The sequence below is a fragment of the Lycium barbarum genome, chromosome 6 (genome assembly GCF_019175385.1).
Source record: "Lycium barbarum isolate Lr01 chromosome 6, ASM1917538v2, whole genome shotgun sequence".
NCBI lineage: Eukaryota > Viridiplantae > Streptophyta > Magnoliopsida > Solanales > Solanaceae > Lycium > Lycium barbarum.
Genome location: NC_083342.1, coordinates 90664560 through 90691345, shown reverse-complemented (window position 1 = coordinate 90691345; position 26786 = coordinate 90664560). Strand labels below are relative to the sequence as shown.

The 26786-nt window shown below is 36.9% G+C and overlaps 2 protein-coding genes and 1 non-coding gene across 11 annotated transcripts; 2 read left to right on the top strand and 1 right to left on the bottom strand.

The window, feature by feature from the left end:
• Window positions 1-2273: 2273 nt before the first annotated feature.
• On the bottom strand, window positions 2274-2360 carry LOC132601017 (small nucleolar RNA R11/Z151). Its single transcript, XR_009567469.1, has one exon. It is a non-coding gene; the product is annotated as a small nucleolar RNA R11/Z151 (small nucleolar RNA).
• Window positions 2361-2662: 302 nt separating this feature from the next.
• Window positions 2663-7421, top strand: LOC132644792 (protein RETICULATA-RELATED 4, chloroplastic-like). The gene is made up of 8 exons (XM_060361407.1): window positions 2663-3296; window positions 4040-4108; window positions 4544-4675; window positions 4804-4857; window positions 4952-4996; window positions 5932-6071; window positions 6982-7107; window positions 7195-7421. The coding sequence occupies exons 1-8, from the start codon at window positions 2781-2783 to the stop codon at window positions 7253-7255; spliced, it is 1143 nt and encodes a 380-aa protein (XP_060217390.1). The 5' UTR covers window positions 2663-2780; the 3' UTR covers window positions 7256-7421.
• A 1660-nt stretch (window positions 7422-9081) lies between these two features.
• Window positions 9082-24401, top strand: LOC132644790 (uncharacterized). 9 transcript variants are annotated; one of them, XM_060361400.1, is made up of 13 exons: window positions 9129-9800; window positions 9970-10048; window positions 17089-17608; window positions 17694-17753; window positions 17849-17917; window positions 17999-18049; window positions 19873-19941; window positions 20027-20274; window positions 21917-22124; window positions 22395-22486; window positions 22567-22665; window positions 22749-23031; window positions 24160-24401. In XM_060361400.1, exons 3-13 carry the CDS (start codon window positions 17095-17097, stop codon window positions 24177-24179), a joined length of 1713 nt encoding a protein of 570 aa, XP_060217383.1. In that variant the 5' UTR covers window positions 9129-9800; window positions 9970-10048; window positions 17089-17094; the 3' UTR covers window positions 24180-24401. The 9 variants fall into 9 exon arrangements, with proteins under 9 accessions (XP_060217380.1, XP_060217383.1, XP_060217382.1 ...); XM_060361399.1 differs by lacking the exons at window positions 9129-9800; window positions 9970-10048 and adding an exon at window positions 15706-15842 and having other exon boundaries at window positions 17089-17599; XM_060361398.1 differs by lacking the exons at window positions 9129-9800; window positions 9970-10048 and adding an exon at window positions 15706-15842.
• Window positions 24402-26786: the final 2385 nt, after the last annotated feature.

Sequence of the window (26786 nt, the reverse complement as noted above, 5' to 3'; positions counted from 1 at the left end):
AAAACTCTATTTTAAAATCTATTTAAATAATTAAAAAAAATTAAAAAACCCAACCCATCCTCTCCGATAGCCCACTTCACCGCCGTCACTGCCGCTGCTGCCTCCGCCGCCCCCACCACCATCGCCGCTGCCGCTTCAAAATCTATTTAAATAAATCTCCGACAAAAAATGACACCATTTTTTAATTATTTAAATAGATTTTGAAGCGGCGGCGGCGGACGCAGCAGCGGCAGTGGTGGCGGTAAAGTGGGCTATCGGAGAGGATGAGTTGGGTTTTTTAGATTTTTTAAAATTATTTAAATAGATTTTAAAATTAATTTTTCTTAAATTTTTTTTTTATTGACATGACTTATTTTTATTGGTCAGATATTTCATGTCACTGGTCTATTTTTCCATGTCACTGCAAGTGGACTGCACGCGTGTGCCCAGCTAGCACGAGGGATTCAAATGACACATTTTATCTTATATTCGAGGGTCCAGATGGTCAACGTTTCAGTTAAGAGGTCTAAATGAAAAATCAGGACAAGTTCAGGGGCCCATCTATGACTTTGGCCTTTTTTTTTTTTTTTTTTAAATTGTTTTTATTACATAGAGGGTAGGGGAAGGGGAAATGGGGAAGGGGATTACAATGTGGGGATTCGAACACTCACCAACAAGGTGAGAGTTTAGGTAGCCAACCAACTGAGCTACTAGATCCCTACGTCTTTTATTTATTTACTTGTTTTTTTTTGGTACCTTAATATTTTCATTCACTGAACGTCCTTATTATTTCTCGCCTAACTCTTCTATTTCTAACATTCTTACGCTATAAATTAATTCATGCTCTTAGAAATTCGATCCATCATTTGTCAAGGGCGCTTAAATCCATCAAATACTGTCCAAAATAAAACATAAAGGAAAGAGCGCACTGATGATCCTGACAAATAATTACGTAAGTTTTGGCACTGTTTTCATGAAATCTTGGAACAAAAAGAAATCATAAACCCCTACATAAAAGACATACACCTTACGCTTCGGTTTATGTGATATTTTTTATTTTTCAAGATTTAAATTATGTGAACTTTGAACAATACTTTAGAATGTATTTTCGTCATCATAGCAACATGAAAAAATTGCAACTTATAGAGTAGTATCTTTCGTAAAGCTTTTGAATATTTAAATCTTAATTTTAAAACATTGAGTTGATCTAATCCAATTTAGATTCGAAAATTAATTAAATTATCTTTCGGTAAATGAAGATTGTCACATAAATTGAAACAAAGAAGTGAAAGATACTCCATCTAGATTAGTTTTGGTCATGGATTTTTTTCGTTTCACCAATTTTTTTCTTGCATATATTTGTCTTCTCCATTTGATGCTTGGTTTAGTCAGAGGCAGATATAAGATTTAAGTTTTATGCGTTCACGTGCTTTTTAAGGTTCTTAGCATTGAACTCATTATATATTTAAAATTATGGGTTTTTATCTACAATTTGTTGTAATCTTTTAGTTGTTTTACATATAAATTTATATTTTGCGTAAAAAAAAACTGCGTGAAAAGGAACTCGATATCAGAAGGCTACATCCGCCTCAGCGTACAATGGTACTACGGTGCACTGCTTTGACACAATGACTTGAAGATTATTTTAATTGATGTTTATTCTCGCTTAAACATAACTTATACTTAAGAGTAATTTAACATTTTTATTCTTGTCATTATCCTTCTTCATTTTGAATGACTATCATTAATTTATTGCGGAAATACAGATATCATGAAATTTGTAATTCTTTCAGTGTCTTAGTGTGCTATTTAAATTTGTGCAACTAAATGACTTGTGTGAACAAACTAAAAAAATAAAAATTATATTTTGTCAAGCTTTACCCAAATTGAAATGAATAATTAAGGAGTGTTAATTGGTAATAGACGCATTATTATTCTACTAAGCATTTCAATTTTTACAAAATAAAATAAAATAAATGTTTGTTACTTTAAAGCAATCAAATTTAAAAAAAAAAGTCAAAAAATTAGTATTAGTATTAATTTTTTTTTTTTTTTTTTTTATCTAAGATTGAGAAAGGATGCTCAATGGAAGGATAAGTCGTTAATTAATAGGCTTTTAAACCCACTTTCACTGCCCTATTCTTTTAAACCCACTTTCACTGCCCTATTACACTCCTATGGTTTTTTATCTCATCACAACATACTTTTCCATCAATCTCTAATTCAAAAAAAAATAAAAAAACAATAAGGAAAGTTTAATAAAAGATCAATTCTTGACTAAAATAAACTGTTAAAAGCTTCAGTGTGTGTAACAATCATATCATTGATAATTAAATCTCACTGAAATTCGCTAAGATAATTAAATTTATCATCATAAGCCAAATTAAAATCAAATAAGTAGTTATTTTCGAAACATCTTCCATAGTAGGAAAATAAAATTGTGGGTGAGGTATTGCGAGGGTGGCTGGAAGAAGGGGTGGTGGGTGAAGAGAAAAGAAAAAAGTTACATTGGAGTGGGACTCACAATGTGCATTGGTAAATTAATAAGAACCCTTACACAACATTGACATGGCATGACTCACGCACCATAAATTTTTTCTAAATGTAGGACCAAAAAGATGGTAGATTTAGGACTAATATACAACTAGTACAGTGATTAATTATTTCTGTCAGAAAATTCTCCTAACGTATTCCTCCTCTTTTTATTTTTATTATTTTTAATATCAGTATTTAGAAACTGCAAAATCAAAAGGCTAACTGTCAACTGTCATTACAGTCCACAACTTCCACCACCCCCTCAAATGGCGGCTATCGCCACCGCCATAACCACCTCCTACCTCTCTAACAACTCTTTCAGCCACTACCAATCTTCAACCTTTCGTTTCTCATCACTCAGTTATCCAATCAACTCTTCATCTCTTTCTCTAAATGCCAAACGTCACCCTCCTCGGACTACTTCTTTTCCAATATTCTCTAGTCATGGCGGTGACAGTAATATCGGTGGAGGTGGCGGCGTAGGAGGAGGCGGAGGTGGAGGAGGGAAGGATGATGGAAATGCAGGGGAAAGGAACAAGAAAGAAGCAATGATGGCTTTAGCTGAAGCTGAAAGAACATTGGACAGTTTGCCTAAGGACTTGGCTGCTGCAATTGAGGCTGGGAAGATACCTCAGGCCATCGTTCACCGGTTCTTGGAGCTCGAAAAGTCACCCGTGCTTCGGTGGTTGCTTGGTTTTGGTGGGTTTAGAGAACGGCTACTGGCTGATGATCTTTTCTTGACTAAAGTTGCTATAGAGTGTGGCATTGGTATCTTTACTAAGGTTAATTTCTTTCTTTTCAGACTCAAGTTTAACTTATATACAGTGCCAGTGTAAAAGTCAGATTAGTAACCTAGAAAGTAAGGCATGATATATGTTTCCACAATTGAAATGCACCATCCAAAAGATTTTGTGCTCTCATATTAACTAGGACTCTAGGAGAAATGTCCATAAGAAAGTGGGATTAGTAACCCGGAAAATTAGACAGGTTACCAAATCCTAGCAGAGACAAAAACACTAGGTGTTTCTTTCCACCTGTCCTAACCTTGATGGATAGAGTTATCTGGTACCTGTTGCTTGTCGGAGGTGGCAGGTATCCCATGGAATTAGTCGAGGTGTGCGCAAGCTGGCCCGGACACCACGGTTATCAAAGGAAAAAAGAACAGGTTACCACTACGATAGGTTAAAATGTACTGATCCAGTAAAACAATTTAAGTTGCCGGTGTATATAAGTTAAATCCTTTAGAACTATTTTGTAATGAATCTTTGACTATGAAATCACCTAATGAGATAATTCAGTTATGCATTACGACAGTTATGCATTACGAGTACTAGATTTGTTAATTGTCAGTGGACAATCATTATGCTGTATGTATTGTAAATTATCATTGTCATTCCTTAAGAGTTAATGCTGACACTGGAAGTTAACATCTCAATTGCTGTAAGAGTTAATGCTGACTTGAAATGAATGGGATAATTATGCTTCCATATCATAATTGTAACATCTTTATTCTCCAATGTTTCAGAGTGCTGCAGAGCTGGAGAAGCGTAGGGAGAATTTCAAAAAGGAGCTGGACTTTGTCTGTGCTGATGTGGTACAATTTCTCCCATAAATGTGGCTGAAACATATTTAATACAGTATTGAAGTTGCACCAGTTAAAGCCCTAATTGACATGGTAAAATAATATAGGGGTGAAGAAAATTAAGCAGTCTATCCTATCTAGAGCTGCAAAACAAGTTTGTCTCACATTTACAATTATGAATATTGCAATTAACAACTCTTAAGCATATTATAAGGTATTATGTCGAAGATCAATCAGATTGTGCTCGAGTTCTATCTGAAAGCAATCTGATTTAAAATTTAGTACAGTTGGTTGCGGGAACAATTTTGTCCTCATTTTGCTTGGCAATCATGGAAAGCCATCGTCTCTTTTGCTGGCAGTGAGTGGCACTGCTCTTTGGTGCTGGAGAAGTAACTATTTCCTTGATAAAGCTAAACTTGACTTTCGGTGACATGTATTTTTACTCAGGTGATGGCCATTGTTGCTGATTTTATGCTGGTCTGGCTCCCAGCTCCTACTGTTATTCTCCGTCCTTCTCTTGCAATTAGCTCTGGGCCTCTTACTAAACTTTTCTACAACTGCCCAGACAACGCATTTCAGGTTTATGATTAATGAAACTAAAACATCTTTCTTTCATAAAATCTGCTCTCCCTTTTCTGGTTAAGGGGATGGGCTTTAGTCACCCGATACAAGTAACTGATTGAACTTTGTGTTTATCTTGTTCTCAGGTTGTGTTGGCTGGTACTTCCTATTCATTTTTACAGAGACTGGGCGCCATAGTGGTAATGCATTTGATATATTTTTAACAAGTTTATCATATTTTACTGCAAGTTATATGTATTTATCAAGCTTAACATAGTCTAACTTGTCCTGCAGAGAAATGGGGCCAAACTATTTGCAGTTGGTTCAGGTGCATCTCTGGTAAGTCTGTGAAGAGCTTCTTAATGGACGAGAAAAAATTGTGGAACTAACAAGATGTACCCTAATTGTTCAGTGATAATTGAGTATGCTGTTATGATATGCTTTGACTTTTACCTTCGTTTTTGGGTTTGGTCAACTGTTAGGAATATTGACGACTATTTACACCTCAAACTATTGGAGATCCACTTCCTCTAGACACAATAATCTAGAAGATGCCAATACTTAAGTGGACAATAACCGGCACTTTATTGATACAGGCTGATTTTCACCTGTAGTTAGTACCAAAATTGAGTAAATTTGGGGTTTCTTTATCTTCTGTTCTAGTGTTGATCTCAGTTGACTAATTACTCCGACCCTATTTGGCATCTTTATCTTTGTTGAAGCGTTTATTTTATTTTAAGACGCTTATTCCAGCTTCCTGCTTCATAATTAGGAAAATGGCTACCACCAAGTCCTTATAATATGGGAAAAGTGTAACTTCAAGTAAACACTGTTACAGGGATACAGTACATCTTCTATATCTGTCTCTTTCAAGTCGTACATTAACAATATCATGTGGAATGTCATTGTTTATATATTCCTTCCGGTACTGTTTTTGAGCATAAATGACAAGTCAATATTGTTTTGGATATTTTATCTTGCCTCTGTAACTTGTAGGTCTATAAATGCCTCACACTCTCTCTCTCCCCCTTCATATATTTATCTGTATATACGTGTACGTATGTGCTCAACTCATCATAATCACCTCATTGGAATAATGTGCATGTGTTCTTGCATTCTTCTGTTTGTGAATTACTCTTGTACTTCTTCCTCTGTAAGTACCTGAGTCTTTAGTGCAGTGGTTATTTCTCAACTATTCTGTAGCTTGGTTAGTGTCAGCTCGCATGCTGGTCCCTTTGATCTAATTAGTTAATCCATTTTCCCCTTTATTCCAGGTTGGTACAGGCGTAACAAATACTTTAATCAATGCACGGAAGGCTATTGATAAAACCTTTGCTGGTGAAGCTGAGAATCTACCAGTTCTGTCGAGCAGTGCTGCATATGGTGTTTACATGGCAGTCTCAGCCAACCTTAGGTATTTCAATATTTTCAAGAACTAATATCGTCCAAAATAATGATTAGCTTCTTCCATATCTTAGTGAGGAAAAGTACTTGGAGGAATTTCACACTTTTTACCCCGTGCTGTTCAAGTTTATTCATTTACACAGTATGAAACAACAGTGCTTCTGTGGCCACCAGTTCTGTTGCCATAAAACAACTACTTTTTTCCTTCTAATTGAGCACCTTTATCATTTTCCTTCAAACATCTATTTTTCCGTTTCACTATCTTCTTTTGAGATATCCTTGTTTGGTCATATTACACATTACCCTTTTTTAGGATAAAGCTCCTTGATTCACAGTACACTATGTAAGGCGCATAAGCTTGCTGTGCAGTGTTTGCTATAAAATTAATGGGGCTAATTAAAACCTTCTTGAGAAGAAATTTGGTCTGTTTACAGTGTCAAACCTTGAAATATAGCTTCGGATATAAGGAGCTAAGCGTATACAAAGTGTCCTTAGATTTTACAATTATGAGGTTTAGTCATCTTACCACGTAATAGCATGCATTACAAAATATTCAAGGCTGGAATCTCGTCTCCTTTTTATTATGGAGAACAGATTGTGAATGATCTTAACTAATTTTGCTTCTTAATTTATTGAAATTCATCCATGACATTATAGTTTGGTAACAATGTATAACCTCTTGTATTTAGAGTTTGAGTTTCCTTTTGCTATTGTGGTGATATATATACAAGTCGTTAGGTAATAGAAAACCACAAGAGGAAATGACTGCAACACGAAACAGTCTCTTGAAGCCAAGGAAGAAGCTCATAACAGAAAGAAAAAAAAAAAAAATAACCCCCACCCCCCGAGCTCTATATGTCGAAAAACAAATGTTTGGAAGTCCCATGCCATTTCATTGATATGCTTTATTCCTTTATCAGGTACCAAATCCTTGCTGGAATTATTGAACAACGAATATTGGAGCCCTTGCTACACAAGAACAAGATCGCCCTCAGTGCACTGTGCTTCGTTTTTCGAACTGGCAATACCTTTTTGGGATCATTGATGTATAAATTCTTTCCGCTCTTAAAGGTTTTTCTTGCGAAGTTTCTTTTACTTTTTATTTTTCTAAATCCTTATTCCTCTCTTACCAGGTGGGTGGATTTTGCACGTTGGGTTGGAATCCAAAGATCACGAGAACAAAAAGAAACTTAGATAATGGTTCTCAGTTTTACGGTCAACCAAGGATCAATTGGACAAGTTTTTTCTTTTTCTTTTTTCTTTTTGAATTCAACTATAACAGTGGTGAGATTTTTTGTCACTCTTTATTGCTGCTTTATTTTTCTTAATTCAAAAGAAGTAAGGTCTCTTCATTGCGCAAGATCTAATTAAATCGTAATACTTAAATTACATAGAGGGTGAGTGAATGAGAAGTTCATCAGTCCTGATTACTGTTATTACTTTTGTTCCATCAGTTTTCTGTCAGTTTTTTAAGTTGAATTATCTTAATTGTTCAGCGTTGATTGTTTGTTTCTTTATCTTCCACGTATGATTATATTTATTGTTTCATCAATTTTGTAAGTTTACAAGATCATTCATCTAACAAACCAAATAGCCACTTATCTCTTTCTTATTTTTTTAATTCAAAATTCTGCTTCTCTTTCAATGGACTAATTAATACACTTACTAATGATATTAATGTAATTCTTTAATGTACGTTACATTTTCCAGTTACTCGATACGAACTGTAATCGATTGCTTATAACAGTGATTCAATTATATTCATTAGAAACTTCTCAATATGTATATCAAAGGTCACTCATAGAAAAACTTAATTGATCTGATAATCCATGCAGTATATATACCAATACTCTTTGCTAAAAGTGAAAGGAACATCAAGTGGCGAAGGATTACGGCTTAAAAAAGTATCTTATGTAATTTTGATCAAAAACTGCAAAGTAGATATGTTAAATATTGTAACTCTTATCCCTTTCATCTCCATAATTTTTATATGTTTAATATTGCCAGTACTAAAGCAGCATTGTTTACCTCAAAATTCGGTGACAATTAAATTTGTAAGTAAGGTATATGATATGTGGATGAATTTTAATCTATTTGGTTGGTATGAAATATCTATGGATTTGTTTGTTGCAATATATGTATAAATGTGTGTTATTGCTGCGAGAACGTGAATTGTGTTTGGTGATTTATACCAAATATATGTATATATTAGGTAATGTGTTATATTGAATGAATAAGTAAAGCTAAAGAACACCACAAATCCGGACCAATGAGAGAGAGAGAGAGAGAGCACTTCAATATATTTGACTATTACAATGTTGAGATCTGAAAAAAACTAACCCCCAAAAGGGAGAGAATGTCCTCTATTTATAGGTATGCCTTATGAGCCTTTAATGCAACACCAAAGCCCTTATGAATAAAGAAACCCTAAAAAAGATAAGGTAGGACCGTACGGTCTGACACCTGTACGGTCGTCAGTACAAAATGGCAGAACGGTTTCCTGACGCGTTGATCTTGGATCGGCGTACTCGGACCAACGAACACGATTTCCTTGTCTCGGGTCAATTGCATCCGGTACGATACCCCAGTGTGAAGAAAAGATCGAACATGCTCGTGCCCATTTGGACTTACCCTCAGCTCCGGATTCATCGGTCACACATTGACTCGGTTTTTACTGTATACAAATAGTCCTCACACTTTCTGGATCATAGTTTTATCGGAGTAATAGGAAGTGGATGAGTCTCAAAACCGGTGGTTCCACAAGCTCGTTCTTATCTTCAAATTTCACGGGAACAGTTATGTCATGTCTTTCTGACTTCGGCCACGTGTCTCGCCCCGAGTGGTCGAACTCAAGAACCTCCTTAACCCACGTCTCTTCAAATCACGTCTCATTAATTGTGGGACACGTGCCGCCGCTCGATTGGTCGTTCTCTGTAATCGCTACAGTCGAGCGCCTATATAAGGCCCAAATCTGCTCATTGTTCACTTTACATTTTCATTTCTCTTCACTTCTCTTCTTTAACTTTTTACTTCTTTACCTCTTTGTTAACTTTTTTTTTCTCTGAATCTTCAAAGTTTCTTGTATCAAGGATCAAATTGAGTCTCCAATCCTTCTAATATTTCCTCTTTCATTGTTTTGAAACTTTCATCTGCCTCTTCTAATCCTCAAATTTTCATACCCCCACTACAAGAAACTTAACTTTTAGCGACGATTTCTTAACGAAGGGAGATAAATCCGGTCGTTCTAAGTATATTTATAACGACTAAATTCTTTTCCAGTCATTAAAGATAAATTTTAGTTCAATATCATCGAGGGGGCAATATCCAGTCCTTAAAAAACATAATATCCGGTCGTTCCCCAAATAAAATAAGGCGCTAATTTTTCCTACCTTTTTTTTTTCCCAGCCGCACGCTCCCCCTCATCTGCTTTCCCACCATTTTTCCTCAACCCCACTCCTCTTCAACGCAACAATCACCCCTCAAAAGAAAAAAAACTGCTTCTTAATTTATAATGCTTAGATATGCATTAATTACTTATTTTCGACTCACACCAACTTAATCAGCTAGAAAGCAGGGTGACAATTAGAATCTAAAGAGATATTGAGTAAAACCCCGCCAGAAGGAGTTTGCAACACATACGGCTAATTTGTTGCGGCTCAATTTCAGGAATTCCGCAACAAATTCTTTGGATAAACACCAAATTTTGTGGTGAAACTGATTCTGAAGATAGGATTGAAAGGTAAAACAAATTTGTTGAAATTTTTGGGGAAAGTAAATCCCGTTCTTTCTGCACTGAAATTTCAATTTGGATAACAACCAAATTTTGTGGTTTGGGTGTTATGCTCCATTTCCCAGCCCAACCCATATAAAAACCTAATTATTTCTCTCTATTTTGATTATACAACCAGTTTGGTACAACTTACTGAAAAGAATTCGAGAAAGAAGCTTATCTCAACAATTTGCAATTTCCTTCTCCTTCACATCAAGGTAAATATCTGTGAATTTACTAAATATCGTAATTATTGATTGTGAAATTGGGTATTCCTTTCCTGTTCGTATGAGTTCTCTGTTCGATTATATTTTTTCGATTGTATTGATTAATTGGTTTAGTGATAAATTTTACTGTTAAATTGGACAAACACGGATTGCTGGTATTTTGTGCTTGAAGATTTTTTCCTGGATATTAATAATTTGTCTTGAAAGCCTTTTTCTGATTTATAATGAGCTGAACCCTATATTTGTTTGCTCTCTGCCTTCGGATGATATTCTTTTTATTGGTCGTCATTCTACTAATAATGAAGGAATCGAGTCTTTGCTTTATTTACTGAAGTTTTACCTTATTTTAATCAATTAAAAAAATACTACAGAACTTTGAAAATTTTCAGAAATACACTGAAAATAGAGATTCTCATCCGTCTTAGAATTCTGTAGCCAGATAATGTCATTGTCAGTGCTCTGTCTTTGTTGCTCAAATCCCATGCCAAGAAGGTTGGCAAAACAAATATTGTCAGTAAGACCAGCATTTGATCGAAACTCTAATGATTCCAAGCTGTTCGCGAGACTATCCCAATTTGATATGGGAATTGTAATTTGTTTGTTCAGATCTGAGAGGAAGCAATTTGAGAAGGAAAGTCTTTTTAGATGCTTAAGGTCAAACAAGTGTTCTGTGAATTCTGCAGCTGGGGAGCAGTGAAGGGAGTTGTCGTATAGGTCTCCGATAGTTAAATCCGTTATGTGCCAGAAGCCATTGGAGAAATCACATGATACTCCCTGTGTATTATAATTAAAACAAGAGTTCATGGAGCTGATAAAAGTAATTAAACTAGAATTTATGTTACAATGTAAAGAATTTTTACTCTATTTTAGACTTAAGTTAACCAACAAGAACAAGTGACTTTTCATGGTTAACTTGGAAAATAGATTAATAACATGTATTTATGCCATAAGTCATGTTTCAGGTGAATTAGTCGCTTGCGGAAAATAATTTACGAAGATGAGTGAGATGTGTTACAGTATTAGGAAGTGGAGACTACTTAATTCTAGAAATGAATACAATTTTACATCAAAATAAGGGAAGTCATTATAAAAAAGTGATAAATTTTGCAATTACTGCAGTAGATGGTACTAATAGGAAAGTGTCTTAGAAATTGGATAGCTCCTTAATGATGTCTCTCTCTGACATACACTCACATCACACTGATCGCAAATCCAGAAATGAAATAAGAATTTAGGAACTCCTTGTCACTTTAACTAACAATTTTATGGAAAGAGTTGATGAAAAAAATCCATGCATGGCTTTGTAACATACTCTGCTGAGTGCATGCTGGAGCAACACTTTTTGTTTAACTAGTGTTGTTTGAACTAGCATTACTGTTTTTTGATTTCAATTCCAAACAAACAAACAAACAAACAAACAAAAAAAAAAACAAAAAAAGAATGGTAAAACATACTAGAACTAGCAAATGAAATCATAAGATTAGTACCTCTATTGTTGTCCAGCCACAAGGATCAGGATAAAGAAATGAACCATTCCACTCATTTCCAACAAAACCTTGAATGGCAGAGTACAATGCCTCTTTCTCATATTAATTTATTGTCTTTTGAATCTTGAATTTTGCTGCCTCAAGCAAGGTTGTTTTGTAGCCGATCATTTAACTTCCAGCTGTTTGAAATTTAAAAAAAAATAAAAATTGAATAGAGATCTGGTGGATTCATCATATTCTAGAATTTTAGTTTTTCTTTAAAGTTCCTAAAGGAATACAAAAATAACAGGACTTAACATTTTGAAGTCTCAAAAGTAGCAAACCAAGGCTGGTTTTCCATCTTCATCCCTCTCAAGGTTCATTCAATGGTTTTCTGAAAGTGTTTGCAAGGTGATCTTGAGCTTGCCATTTTAGCAACCTCCTTTCCACTAGGATCTTTAATTTTGTGATATGTAGATCTTTCAACATTTTTGTAAGCTTCCTCAGCACATATCTTGCAAATATTTCTTATTTTCATGTTGCATCAGTGAGATAGTATCATACATAGTCCTAAAGGACCAATATGCTGAAGTTTCTTCATTAGCCCAATGTCATAGCTGTTATCTCAACCTGTTTTTTTGAATTTTCCTTCATAAAACACTCTTTAAGTGTCCTTTATTTTTTTAAATTGTCTACTGGAAAAAATTATCATTTTATACCTATAAAAAAGTTCATCGTTTTTCAGTACAATGAAATTTATGTATTTTGTGATGTTGCACGTTTCCGGAGACGAGTATAACTATATGTATCTATTTCTCATTAATCCATAACTCTAGAATAAATGTTTAACTCTTACTCCTTGGTTGTTGTACTAATTTATTTTTATATCTATTTTACATGAACCAAGATTATGGCACCAAATAAGCAATGGATGGAACTTATTAATGATCGACTTGCTGGTGCTTACGTAGAGGGGGTGGAAAGTTTTTTAGATTATGCTTTTACAAGATTGGGAGAACCACAATTGATACGTTGTCCCTGCATCAAATGTGGTAATGCGACTTCTAGAACACGTGTTGTGGTCAGGTCACATTTGATAGTACATGGGATAATACCGGGTTTATACTCTTTGGTATCACCATGGGGAGAGGTCAGGTGAAGCACAACCAGATTCTGAATTTATATATGATAATGACATCGAAGAGGGTGATGGTGAGGATGAAATACATGGGATTTTGAGAGATTTGTATTATAATGGAGATAATATGAACAATAGTGGTAATGATTTTGTCGAGGAGGAACCAAATCCTGAAGCAAAACGATTTTATAAGCTACTGGAGGATTTTGAGCTACCTTTATACGAAAGTGCAAAAGTTTCTAAACTTTCTACTTTGGTTAAATTTCTTCACATTAAAAGTATTGGTCATTGGAGTAATGAGTCATTTACGATGTTATTAAAGTTTTTGAAAGAAGATTTATTGCTTGATGGAACAAACTTGCCGAATTCATATTACGAGGCAAAGAAGGTTATTCGAGATCTTGGTCTTTCTTATAAGAAGATTGATGTGTGTAAGAATGATTGCATGTTATATTGGAAGGATGATAATTGTCTTGAATCTTGCAAAGTTTGTGGGGCATCCAGATGGAAGGAGGATAAACATAGTGGGGAAACCAAATTTAAAAGTGGAAAAAAGATACCATACAAGATTTTACGTTATTTTCCTCTAAAGCCCAAACTTCAAAGATTATTTATGTGTTCAAAGACATCTCCTCTTATATCATGGCATCATGATAAAAGAGTTGATGATGGGATTATGAGACACCCAGCTGATTCAATGGTATGGAAAAACTTTGATGAGCTTCACCCATCTTTTGCTGCTGAGCCTCGTAATGTAAGACTTGGGCTTGCTAGTGATGGATTTCAACCATTTGGAATGTCCAGAACTCCATACAGCATTTGGCCCGTGGTACTTATTCCTTATAATTTACCACCTTGGCTTTGCATGAAGCAAGAGAATTTTATTTTGTCAATGCTTATACCTGGTCCTGAGAGTCCTGGGGATGCAATTGATGTCTATCTTCAACCTTTGATAGAGGAGTTGAATGAATTATGGGAAACTGGAGTGGAGACCTTTGATGCGTCAACTAAAAAGAATTTTACATTACATGCGTCTTTGTTATGGACCATCAACGACTTTCCAGCATATGCAAATTTGTCTGGATGGAGTACAAAAGGAAAATTGGCTTGCCCATGTTGCAATAAAGGAACTGTTTCCACAAGGCTAAAAAATTGTAAAAAACAGTGTTACATGGGCCACAGACGTTTTCTTCCTCTTGATCACAAATGGAGGAATGATAAAGCGTTATTTGATGGCACTAAGGAGACGAGACTACCACCAAAAATGTTGTCCAGTGGTGATATACTTGATCAAGTTGCTGATTTAGATGGGTTACCACTAACAAAGGATCCAAAGAAGAAGAATAAGATATCACATGAAAGTAGGGGTGATAATTGGAATAAGAAGAGTATATTCTTTGATCTTCCTTATTGGAAAACTTTATTGTTGCAACATAATCTAGATGTGATGCACATTGAGAAAAATATCTGTGATAATATATTGGGGACAATCTTAAATGTCAAAGGAAAAACCAAAGACACCTTGAATACTCGGTTGGATTTACAAGCAATGAACATACGAAAAGATTTGCATCCAATAAAAAATGGGGATAAATATGAGTTACCACCAGCATGTTACACATTATCTCCTGAAGAGAAGCAAAAGTTTTTCAATTTCTTAAAGAATCTAAAGGTCCCAGATGGATTTTCATCAAATATTTCCCAGTGTGTGAACCTTAAAGATCGCAAAATTTCAGGATTAAAAAGTCACGATTGTCATGTTATTCTACAACATTTACTCCCACTTGCCATACGTGGTATGCTCTGCAAATCTGTGTCGGAACCACTTACTGAGTTGTCTTTATTTTTCAAAGTGCTTGGGGCGAAATGTTTGAGTGTGGATGTGTTGGAACAAATAGAAGCCCAAATACCATTAACCTTGTGCAAGTTAGAAAGGGTCTTTCCTCCTGCATTTTTCGATGTCATGGTGCACTTGGCAATTCATTTACCTAATGAAGCTAAGATTGCTGGACCAATTCAATATCGATGGATGTATCCAATAGAGCGCTACCTACACTTTTTGAAGTCTTCTATTGGTAATATGGCTCGCCCAGAAGGTTCGATTGCAGAGGGGTATTTAGCAACTGAATGTATGACTTTATGTTCAAGGTATTTGAATACAATGAAGACAAAATTTAATTGCCTTGAACGAAATTATGATGGTGGTATTTTTGAATCTGAGGGAGGTTTGACAATTTTTTGTCAACAAGGAAAACCTATAAAGGGTAGGAAAGGTAGCAAGCAAGATAAACTTGATTCAACTGAAATGGAGCATGCACATTTTTATATATTGAAGAATTGTGATGAAATTCAACCATTTCTCGAGTAAGTAATGACTTAATCTAATAATTTACTGATACGTTGTCCATATTTTTCATTTAAAATGACATGTAGTTACACTTAAATTATTTGTAGAGAGTTTTCACAAATTCATGTTGATACCTCTCAACAAAGTTCAGATGTGGAATGGAATAGGCAGTTCATTACTTGGTTGCAAGAAAAGGTGAGTATCATTTAATCAAAAAAATTCCTGAATCAAATATGTAAATAGTATTTGCTAAAATATGTAGTCGATGTTGTTAGGTTGCAAGATTACACAAACACGATGATAGTAAGAGAATGGAAGATTTGCTCTCACTGGCACGTGGCCCTTTGCCATATGTGACAAGATTCAAAGGCCACATTATTAGTGGATATAGGTTTCACGTGCAAGAGTATGATAAAGGTTTGAGAACTCAAAATTCCGGGGTGGTTGTAGTTGGTGAGACTGATGAAGAGCAAAAAGAAATGGATTACTATGGCGAGTTAACCGAGGTGCTTGAATTACAATTTGTTGAGGGAAGAAGAGTTATTTTGTTTCGATGCACGTGGTTTGATGTATATGATCAAGAGAGGGGAGTTAAAATGGATGAATATGGTTTTGTAAGTGTTAACCGCCAGCGATTTTTGAAAACAAATGAGCATTTTGTATTAGCCAACCAAGCATCACAAGTATTTTATGTTGTCGATCATTCCAATAAAGGTTGGCATATTGTACGAAAGGTTCAACCTCGTGATTCTTTTGACATTTTGCAAAAAGAAGATGATGACTTAGAGGAGTTAGTTAACTCTACACAAATGAAAAGGAAAAGAGCACATGAAGGTTTGGAGCTTTATTATGATTTCTTTTAATTTGTTAATTTTTTTTTTTTGGTTAATGATAATTCTTTTTTTTTTTTTGGGAAAGTCCAGGAGACTTTTTGGGCCTAGGGCTAGTTTTATTAATTTTCTAACACGCAAAATGACGTGATGATATTACAAATGATAATACTAAGATAATGAGAAAATAATACAAGAACGAATATAGAGTCAAGGCCCTTGTTCTTTGAACTTGTAAAATCTTCTAAATTGTGGAATTCTATCACCTTGTCTTGATCTTCTAGCCTTTCCAAAATGTCTTGGTACTTCATCAATTTTTCTTGGATCTTGTAGACCTTGTTGAAGTGGTAGGGACAGCCCCTTATTGCTTTGCTTGTCTCATTGGTATATGCCTCGGAACAAATTCCTCATTCATCTTACCATCCCAACTATGCTTCCTTGCATGAGTTTTATTTTTGTTTTTTTCACTTTGCACCTGTCTAGAAGACAAGTCCCCATGCCTTGTAGCATTGAGAAAATTCTGTGCAGCTGACTCTTCATCAAGATTAATTTTCCTTTCTTCACCTGCAACTGCTACTTGTAAATTTACAGTGTTCTTTTGCACATTGACAACTTGAGATTGTTTTTTATCCTTTGCATTGGCCTCATGTCGCCTAACCTGCTTCTGAGTGTTATGTTCCTTGCCTGAAACTTTTAAGTTTACGGAAGTAGCATGTAAGACCTGAATCTGCTTTTTTGCAGCACTTTGCACAGCCTGGCTATTCTTTCCTTCTGAATTTAAAGTAATTTGTTGCTGCTGAGTTTCTTGCACATTTGTATTACCTTTGCCACCTGATTTGCCATGGGTAGAAACACTACCAGCCTTCTTAGCACCACTCTTATGGTCCTGTACTGCACCAGATAAAACTGGTGCAACAGTTTTACTTTGCTGCTGCTTAGGAGTATTAATAGTTGAAGTTAACTCATTTGCAAGTATCATATCTGCTTCCTGGCCTGACTGAAACTCAGCACCCCTCATTGGAGGCACAATATTTGTTTCCCAGTGAATTAATCTTTATTATTTACTCTGAATTTTTTTCCCAGTGAATTAATCTTGAATATTACCTCGCTCTTACTATAGTAGTAATGGTTCATGCAAGGAATCTTGTGACATGTACATTGTGTCTTCATTCTGAATGTCGTTCTCAATTTACTTTTCTTCTTATTGAAAACTTGACGACTTTGCTCTTATATATTTTTTTTGGTATTAGGTTGACATGAATCCCTCAAAAATCCAGAAGTATGAAATGGGATCAGCTTCAAAGATTGCTAAGCATGAATTCATTCAACCTGGTGCCTTAGCAGCAAAGGGACGGGGAGGGAAAAGCTTAAGAGTAATGGGCTCTTTAAGAGTTAATGCCGAACAAAGGACTCTAATTGCCAAAAATAACAGTTGTAATACAGCACCTTCTAAGTTGAATATGCTAGCTGAGAAAAATTTCAATGTGCACCCTTATTTTGAAGCAATGGAAGACAATTTCCCCCTCTATCAAGAAGCTGAAATGACTCAAGACGCTCAGAGAAGTGACAGAAGTGGTCGAGGACAAAGCATAAGAGTTACTGCTGAAAAGAGGACTCCGATTGGAAAAAATAGAAGTTGTACTCCAGCAACTTCTAATCTAAATAAGCCAACAAAGAGAAGTATCCTTGTGCCTCCTGATTTTGATCTAATGGAAGACTCCCTTTATCAAGATGCTGAAGTGACTCTAGATGTTCAGAGAAGTGATACTAGTATTTTATTTTCTTCTGTGTAATATTTCTTGTTGTTAGTGGACTTGAACCTTTTGTTTTGTTTGACTTACACTACAATTTGCAGGTCCATTTGAATCTCATAAGGCAAAAAAAGTGGCTGCAGTGACTCGAGATGTTCAGAGAAGTGAGACTTCTATTTAGTTTCTTCTCTGTAATATTTTTCTTGCTGTTAGTGGGCTTGAACTTCTTGTATTGTTTGACTTACACTAAAATTTGCAGGTCCATTTGAATCTCAAAAGGCAAAAAAAGTGGCTGAAGTGACTCGAGATGTTCAGAGAAGTGAAACTGGTATTTTATTTTCTTTTGTGTAATATCTTTTTGTTTTTAGTGCGCTTGAACTTTTTGTATTGTTTGACTTAAAATTTGCAGGTCCATTTGAAGCTCAAAAGGCAAAAAAGGTGGCTGAAGTTACTCGAGATGGTTAGAGAAGCGAAACTAGATTTTTTTTTTTTTTTGTTTTAATAAAGTCCACTAAGCTGCCACCTGCAATGCAGCTCTTCAGCATCACTGCACAGTCTGTAGTACTAGCTGCAGCAGTACTCAAGCTGCAGTGGTTCCCTTCAGTTGTTGTATGTATAATGCAGCCATCTTCCAGCTTTCGTGTCCTCCTTTTGTTGGTGTGAGTCCATGCTAAGCCTGCACTCTCCTTGTCAAGGTGAGAAATAAAGTACCATCATGTTCTCTCCTTGAACATGGTGGCAGTGATCCCTTTCTCTCCACCTCACCACCCTTGTGTCTCCATGTTACATCACGCCAGCAGCCTGTTGCACATTATTAGTCTAAATCACCTTGTGCCAACAACAACAAGTGACAGCACCAGGCTGCTCCTCTGATGTGTGTCTGATAGAGGCAGCAGTAGAACCTGTATCTCCTAAGCATGGCTATGATGTTAATGCCATCACAACAGCCTTCAACTTGGTCCTACTGCTTTGTGTAATATCATTCTGTAGTTTAGCAAAAACCTCCAGCCTTCTCTGCATATTCAAACCCCTCCCCCCCTCCCTTTTTTTTTTTTTCAATATACTCCCCTCCTGGTTACCACCAGGAATAATGGGTGCTGCATTTTTTATGCTTGCATGACCAACAAGCATCAGCTTACTGCACTGATCTGCAAAGAGCATCAGTATGCCCCAGCAGTACTGTGCAATTTGCTGCATTGATCTGCAGTTGCACATCCTAGCAACCAGCTTCTTAATTCTTGTCCACCTTTTGTTGCCCATGCCATGGAAACAAACAGGTCTGAGCCACCAAGTTTGCTGCTGAACTCCTTCCACACTACCAGGTCTGAGCCACCTAGTTTGTTGTCCATGCCATGCTGCTGCACCTCTGATGCTTGTCTGCTAGACATGCTTGTCTGATAGACACAGCACCAGCAGTAGTTTAACCTGCTGCTGCTCCCATATTCTACTGTCCATTCCTCTGTATATTTTTCCAGCTGATGCCACATATGATTGACACCACTGAACTGAACAAGCTGCTGTATCAAACCTTCCCATTTGCTACTGTCCATCCTAGCTGATGCCTTATATGATTCTACAGTAACCAGCTGTAGTTCCTAACTGCTGTAGGAACAAATGCCACCAGCAGCTTGTGTGTGTGTTCCCCTCCTGATGCACAGCAGCAGCAACAAATGCTGCCTTGTGCACCAACAACAATCAAACCAGGCTGCAAAGTGACAGCACCTTGTGCCTTTCCATGCTGCTCCTCTAATGCATGTGTGAGAAAGGCCAGCATTAGTAGAAACTGCTGCTGCTGTCCTATTCTATCTCCCATACCATGTTACAAACATGCTGCATTACTTGTTTTTGTACTTCTCCTTGCATAAACACCAGCTATTCCTCCAACTAAAAACTGTCCACTGCAATCAACTGCAGTGCCTTGCAACTCTAACCTGCTCTAGAATCCAGGCTCTCCACCCAAAATAGTTTTAAATGAATGGTTCCATCAATATGTATCTTCCCATCAAGCATTTGAACCAAAAAAACCATATTTCCCATTTTGCCCCTGATCATGAAAAATCAGTCTTGATATTCCAAGCCATCAGGTTCTCCATACAAACATATTTTAAATGATTGTATACATCATTATCCATCATTCTAACAAACTTTTCGACCTAAAAACCCATATTTCCCATTTTGCCCCTCATTAAGAAACGAGAATTTTATTTTCTTCTGTGTGATATTTTTTTGTTGTTAATAGACTTGAAATTTTTTGTATTGTTTTACTTAGATTAAAATTTGCAGGTCCATTTGAATCTCAAAAGGCAAAAAAAGTTGCTGAAGTGGCTCAAGATGCTCAGACTAGTGAAACTAGTACCTTATTTTCTTTCGTGTAATATTTTCTTGTTGTTAGTGGCTTGGACGTTTTGTTTAGTTTGACGTACTTTAAATTTTGCAGGTCCTTGTGAATCTGAAAAGACAAATAAAGTGAGAGGAATGAACATTTGTAAGAAAGTTTTGCGACTGAAACCTGGAGAAAAGTTAAGAGTCACTTTCTACCAAAATCGAGTTGTTGGGCCGAATCACGCCTCATTTTCTAGACACTTGGGTTTGCTAGTTCGTGATCGTAATATGTGCCCGCTGCGAGTACACTCATGGTTGGACATTGAAGAACATAAGCTTGAGCACATGTGGAAAGCTGTTACTGTAAGTATATACAACATTGCTTTCTTGATTTAATAGAAAGTGAAAATTTGATATGACAATTAATATCTAGGTGATATATCACCCTCCCTAGCAGCATTAAAAAAATTTTGTGCAGTAGACTCCTCATCCATATCAATTCTGCTTCTTTCCCTTCCTGCTACTGCTACTTGCAAGTGTCCTTGAGAATTTTTTATTGCAACCTGATTTTGGCTTTTGACATTGGATGTAGAATGCTGCAAAACCTGTGCATTTACCAGATTCTGCTTATTTGCATCATGGTGTACCACCTGAGATGACTTGCCTCCTGTATTACCATTATTCTTTTGTTGTTGCATCTGCTGATTAGAACCAGTAGCATGTTTGTTCCCACTGCTCTTCATCACTTCATCTGGCTGTTGTTTGTGAGCTGTGGAAGATCTTAGAATCCATAGGCTTATACTCGAATATCATTTCCTCAGCCATTGTTTCAGATGGAACACTCCCAGTTTCAAAGGAAAACTTACCTAGAACAATATAATTTGATGTCAGCCTGCATATAATCTATAAATATTAGTACCAAGGACGGTATATTACCTGTGTCTCTAGCCAGGTAAATGGCATTAGAGACGTGATGGCTATATGGTCTCTCATCTTTGTTAGAAAGTGGTCTATTATCTTCTAGATCGATATATTCTGCAGATTGAATGTCCATGCTGTGACATGGAACTTTGGTTCTTCTCACTTCTTCATATACTCCTACCTCATTCTCAACAAGACGCTGCTTCTCGCGAGTGCGCTTTCTGATGAGATTCAAAGTCTCTAATGATGGTGAGCATGTACCTCTCAGTGAGGTCAAAGCAGGGAGGTTTTTAGCCTTTTCACGTATATGGTCAAATATAGTCTTTTCGTTTATGATTCTGCATTCACCATCTTCAATCGCAGTGCTGTATCGCTTCATTGATGTATATAGCGGCAGAAGTCAGTGGCACATTGACATTCATAAAACAGTAACACATTTAAGGTAGAACTTAAATTGCTACCTTCGTCTAGATCGTCGTCTATTAGCTTGAAACTGGGCCTGATAACAAAAACCAAAAGCCAGTTAGTATTCAGTGTGGAAGGGGATTCAACCTGTCATACATGTAAAAGAGAATGATAGAATCTGGATCCTTCTGTTTCCCCAAAACAGACACCACAGAATTATTTCATAGGGTCCCATCAATACAGTAGGAATTTGCTAAAAGTTTAAACTTGCCACTCCTATATAAGGTAATATCTAATATGACACCCCTAATCCAAATAAGAAACAGAAACTACAAAAGTTAGCAGTCATATTGTCAATCATCATGGTTATCATATACTTTACGCCCATAAAAAGGAAAAGTTAGCTCTCACATGTCTGAGCTCCTATCAGCTTCAGTTAAATCATATGCTGCTGCTTATGATTATTAACCTTGGGAGCCACATTAGTTTCAAGTGCCTTGTCTGCTTGTTGCCTTGTTTGCACCACAACATCCCTCAAGTGAAATGGAGTTACTGAAGCACTCTTAGTCGCATGAACTTGTTGCTGTTTGTGTACTATTTTTTCAGCCAGCTTCTCAACACTCATATCCATGACTTGACTTATTCAAGACACTTCTGTTGATATTTTTCTCTATTTCAGGAAAAATTTGACAGTGATGACATGATTGATCATAGAATTCATGTTCTGCAACATATGAGAAAACTTTGGAATAATTGGAGAGGATCATTGCACAAAAAAATGAAATCGAAGTCGTTGCATGAGGTTCTAAAAGATGAGCCGACAGGAGTAGAAAAGAGTGATTGGCAATGGTTGGTCAAGGAGCATTTCTTATCTGATAAATTTAAGGTATGATTTCATAGCCATTAACAAATAGCATTTTATTTCAAGTGGCATGTGATTACTTTTCAAGAACAATTTATGGCAGGGCCCAAAAAAAAAATCAGAATATTTTTGATGTCTTCTTTCCACAGGACCCACAAAATAAAGTTGCAGTGATGTTTTTTATACTCTTTTTTTTTCTCTATTTACTCTCTGCTACCTAGCTTCAAAGCTAACATTAAAAATAGAATCATTAAACTACCTTATAATAATTTCACTATTGTGTTGTTAATGCATGAAGCAAGTACAAGAAACTCAGTCAATAGGTCTAAGGTAGTTATGCCTCATCGTACGGGTAGCAAACCTTATAGAGAGACTAATTACGAAATGGTAAGTAAATCGTGTAACCCTCTGCGGAAATCTCCTCTTTGTATGAAAGATTTATGTGACTTGTTTTTTTAATTGTAAAGGGAGGCAAAGATGGTAATCCACCAAACATGGCAATTATTTTCTTTGAGACTCATAAGAAGGACGATGAGCTTGTCGAACTTGAAACCATCGAAAAATATGTATGTCTTTTTATAAATTTCATTTAACATCCTTCCTCTTCTTTAGTGTATTGCAATATTTTAAACATTCTTATATTTTATAGGCTGAAATCCAAGAGCTGGTACAATCTGAACCGTCTCTTACTAATATTGAGGTAGTGGAAAGGTGCTTTGGACCTCAATGCAAAAGTCATGCAGTTGGATTTGGGGGTGGAATAACCGCTAAGGAGTTGAAAGGTGGTACCACCTCAAAGGCTGCATTATTGGAAGAGCTTAAAACAACTAAAAAAGAAAAGGAATCACTACAAAACCGCATGGATATTCTGGAGAGTAAATATGAACGGCTTGAACGTATGTTGGTTCGTCAGCCTTCATCACCTCCACTAGGTTAGTAAATTTTCTGTCAGCTATTACATAATGCGTATTTCTCAATAGATTTAGTGATATGTTTTACAAGTGCTAGCTCCTATTTGATAACGACTTTGCTAATGCAGTAGCCTGTTTTGCTATTATGATTTGATCTAGAGACTAGATTCAAGTGTTTTAATTTTTGAAATAGTTCTACTGTGTACGTCAACAGTTATGCATTCTTCTGGCATTTGAGATTTGTGGATTTATTTGTTAAATTTTTATGATGATGATGATGGCGTTTGGGTAAAAGAATAGTTCATCGGATATGTCTATTTGGTTGAACTGTTTGTGAACAATTAGAGTTGCTTCGTGGAAAATATGTTGGATAATGTTTGGACTATATATTCTTTCCGGATCATATAATGAACAATGGAACGGGTCGAGATCACCTCCAGTGATCAACCCTCCAGTATATATATATATATATATATATATATATGCGCACCTAAATTTGTGTAAGGTAATTAAAAATAAATGTGTGTTGATTGTCCCATAATGCACCAGGTAATTTCTAGTTGTGACTGTTTCAAGATGGAAGAAGCTTATTGTGATAGCTTTATTGATCATTTTTATCTCCACGTTGCCATATCTCTGTTTTGAGAAATCAAAATGGTATAGATTAATTATAAGCCTTTAAGAATATGTTAGCTACTATATGGTTGAACCATTTTTTGTATACTTCAAATACAATCTGTTTGCTCCTTTAGAAATTTCTTTCTTTCAAGTATCAAAATGACAGTCTTCATTACTAATGTGAAATAGTTTTACGGTCAAGCCAAAACCTTAGGGTGATTGATAGTGTTGAAATTTCATTAAGATTAAGAATGAAATGGCTACGAGTGAGAAGGATCTATTGGTTGGGATGATATATTTACTTTTGACATGTATCGAGGTATATTATGATAAATCTATGTTTTTCTACTGTTCTGTAGCTCTTTATTGTTTGCTATTCATACTATGTTAACATGTTGATAGCTAATGCATGATATATTTGCTCCAATTGTTTGGCTAACTGGTGATTAAATTATTCCTTTATTTTTTAAACTAGGAAAATAGCTAGTAGACATTCTGTTACTAAACTGACATGGATTGTTCTTTTAACAGATCAAGAACTTGAAGATTGAAGAAATGTGCTCGAACAAAGTGCAGAGCAAGTTGAAGCGCATTATGTTTATTGTTTTATTAGTATTGGTGCAGAGACGTCATTTGTACATATGCTACAATTTCCTTTTCTCAAATTTTAGGATTTATTTTGTTGGACATATATATGTTTTTCAGTAATTAATGTGATGTTTAGGCTTTTGTGCCTAACAATGAAATTTTATATGAATATTAATTATTTGGTATGTTTTAGGTTGCATGTGAAAGCATATAAAATAATACTACTTCAGAAGAGCAGGGAAAATTATGAATTATTTAATTATTTTTATTAAAATTTGCAAAAGGAACTTCGGTCGTTAAAAGTATTTTGATCAACGAAAGGAATTTCAGTCGCTAAAAGTACTTAATAATGACTGGAGTTGTTTTATTTCAAGGTTTAACGACCAGAGTGGTCATCAACGAAGGGAAATTTGGTCGTTGTAAGGAAGTACAACGACTAGATTAGTTGTTGTCGTTAAAAGATATTTAACGACTGGGTTTGCAATCCGGTCGTTAAGTTTTAACGACGGAGCTTTTAATGACCGGTGACGACCGAATTATACCCCGTCGTTATTGACTTATAGCGATCGGATTTGATCTTTTAACGACCAAATTTTCCCTCGCTAAAGACCATTTCTCTTGTAGTGCCACTCTTTCACGTTTAAAATGTCTGCCAACACTGATTCTACTTCCCAGGACGTTCCCTCGGTTTCTTCCCTGGGAGCCGAGCCTGTTTCAAAACCCAAAGGTAAGACCTTCGTGGAACCGAATGCCCTGGACATAATACCGTTCAGACCCAATTACAGTCATGAATTTGATGTCGAGAAGCTATCACTCATCGCGGACAGAGGTTTCGACGTAAGGAGATACCCTTCGTCTATTACAGAGGATCTCCTCCCTCGGGTCCGGTCCGAGTGTGGATGGGATAAGCATCCGGTGCAAGTGTTCATCCCCCGGGCCCGACGAGTCCATTACCGACTACAAGGAAGGTTTCCTGTACGTTTACACGTATCCGTTCACGCTCAAATTCGATCCTCCAATTGATCCAGTTATTCTCGAGATGTGTCGGACGTACAACGTGACCTTGGCCCAACTTTGGCCGATTATCTGGAGGATTGTGGCTTGCCTCCGCCTACTAGCCAATAACGCCAAAAGGGAACTCACGTTGGCGCACTTCATCCGGTTGTATTCTCCGAGAATCTTCCGAGGGGGCGTGATAAAGGTCGCCAAAGGAGGCCGGAACTCGATTCTTTCCAAACTCGACGAGGATAGAGATCGAGGATGGTTGGAACTTTATGTCCGGGTAAGGACCGCAGACATTATTCCGGCTGATCACATGCCTTTTCTGGAAAAGTGGAACAATAGACGTAAGTTTCTCATTTGTTTCCTCTTTATAATTGTCTTTCCTCTATACTTTGTCCAAATTTGCTCCCTTACACGCACATGTGAATATTTTTTTTTAGCTGAGGCATGGATACCTTCAGCTGTCCGGAACCTCCCCCAGTGGGTCGGGACAATCATTAGCCAACACCCTCATGGTGAATGGACATGGGGGGACCTGTCCCGTAGCCAATGGGTTGCCCAAAATCATGGTAATCTTCCCCTCGATTCGGTACTTATTGTGTCTTACTGTTTTGCTTTTTCTTTCTATAACTCCTTTGGTATTCAGGCTTGCCCAAGGGCTCGATGGAACTAAGGCCCGAATCAACGGCCAAGCCTGCTACACCGACTCCTGAATTTGATACGGCAGGGTCATCCCGGCTCATTGCTACAGTCGGAAAGAGACAGAGAAAGTCCTCGGCCAAAGGGCAGAAAAAGAAGAGGCCCAGGAGTGATGTTCGGACCTTGTGATGTTCGGACCTTGAGGGATGAATCGGAGTCCGATATTATGATTCGAAGGGTTGGTGCAGGCCCCTTCGTCGCCTCTGTTCCGGAAGAAGAAACTACCATTCAGCCCTCGCCTACAGCCGAGGAAAGAACTTCCATTTCGACCCCGCACACAGGTGGGGAAGAAGATGTTCTTTTTTCAATCCCTCTAAGGTCTATTGAATTTATCAACATTTCAGGTGATGCTTCGCCCGAAGAGGCACCCTTGGTGAAGACGCCTAGAAAATCTGGACCATCTTCGGACATTGAGGCCGAACAAAAAGCAGAGTCGGCCCCGGATAACGAGGCTACAATGGTTGGTTACCAGCCCACTTCCCGGTGGCAACCAAGCTACTACATCCGAGGCACCCGCATCTACCGAGGTTGTTAGAGCAGTTCCGGCTTCTCCTACTCTTACATCGAGGTCCGGTAACCTGGACTACATATTCTCGGATACCCCTCCTGCAACCGGGGAAGCTGCTAGGTTCAGACACCTTACTATTTCTCGAGACACAAGGGCGGCTAGCCGGTCCACCGATACGAGCGCGAGGGATTCCCTTGTAGGTATTTTTCCGGCCCCCAGTGTAGAACCGAGAAGGATGAGATCTGCCGTGATCACCGTCCCCGAGGACTGTAGCGTTTTATCCCGGCCTATGGGAGTAGCAAGTTATCTAAGGCCTCTTATTTCAAATTTGGATAAGAGAAAGATGGTCGGGGTTCCTTGG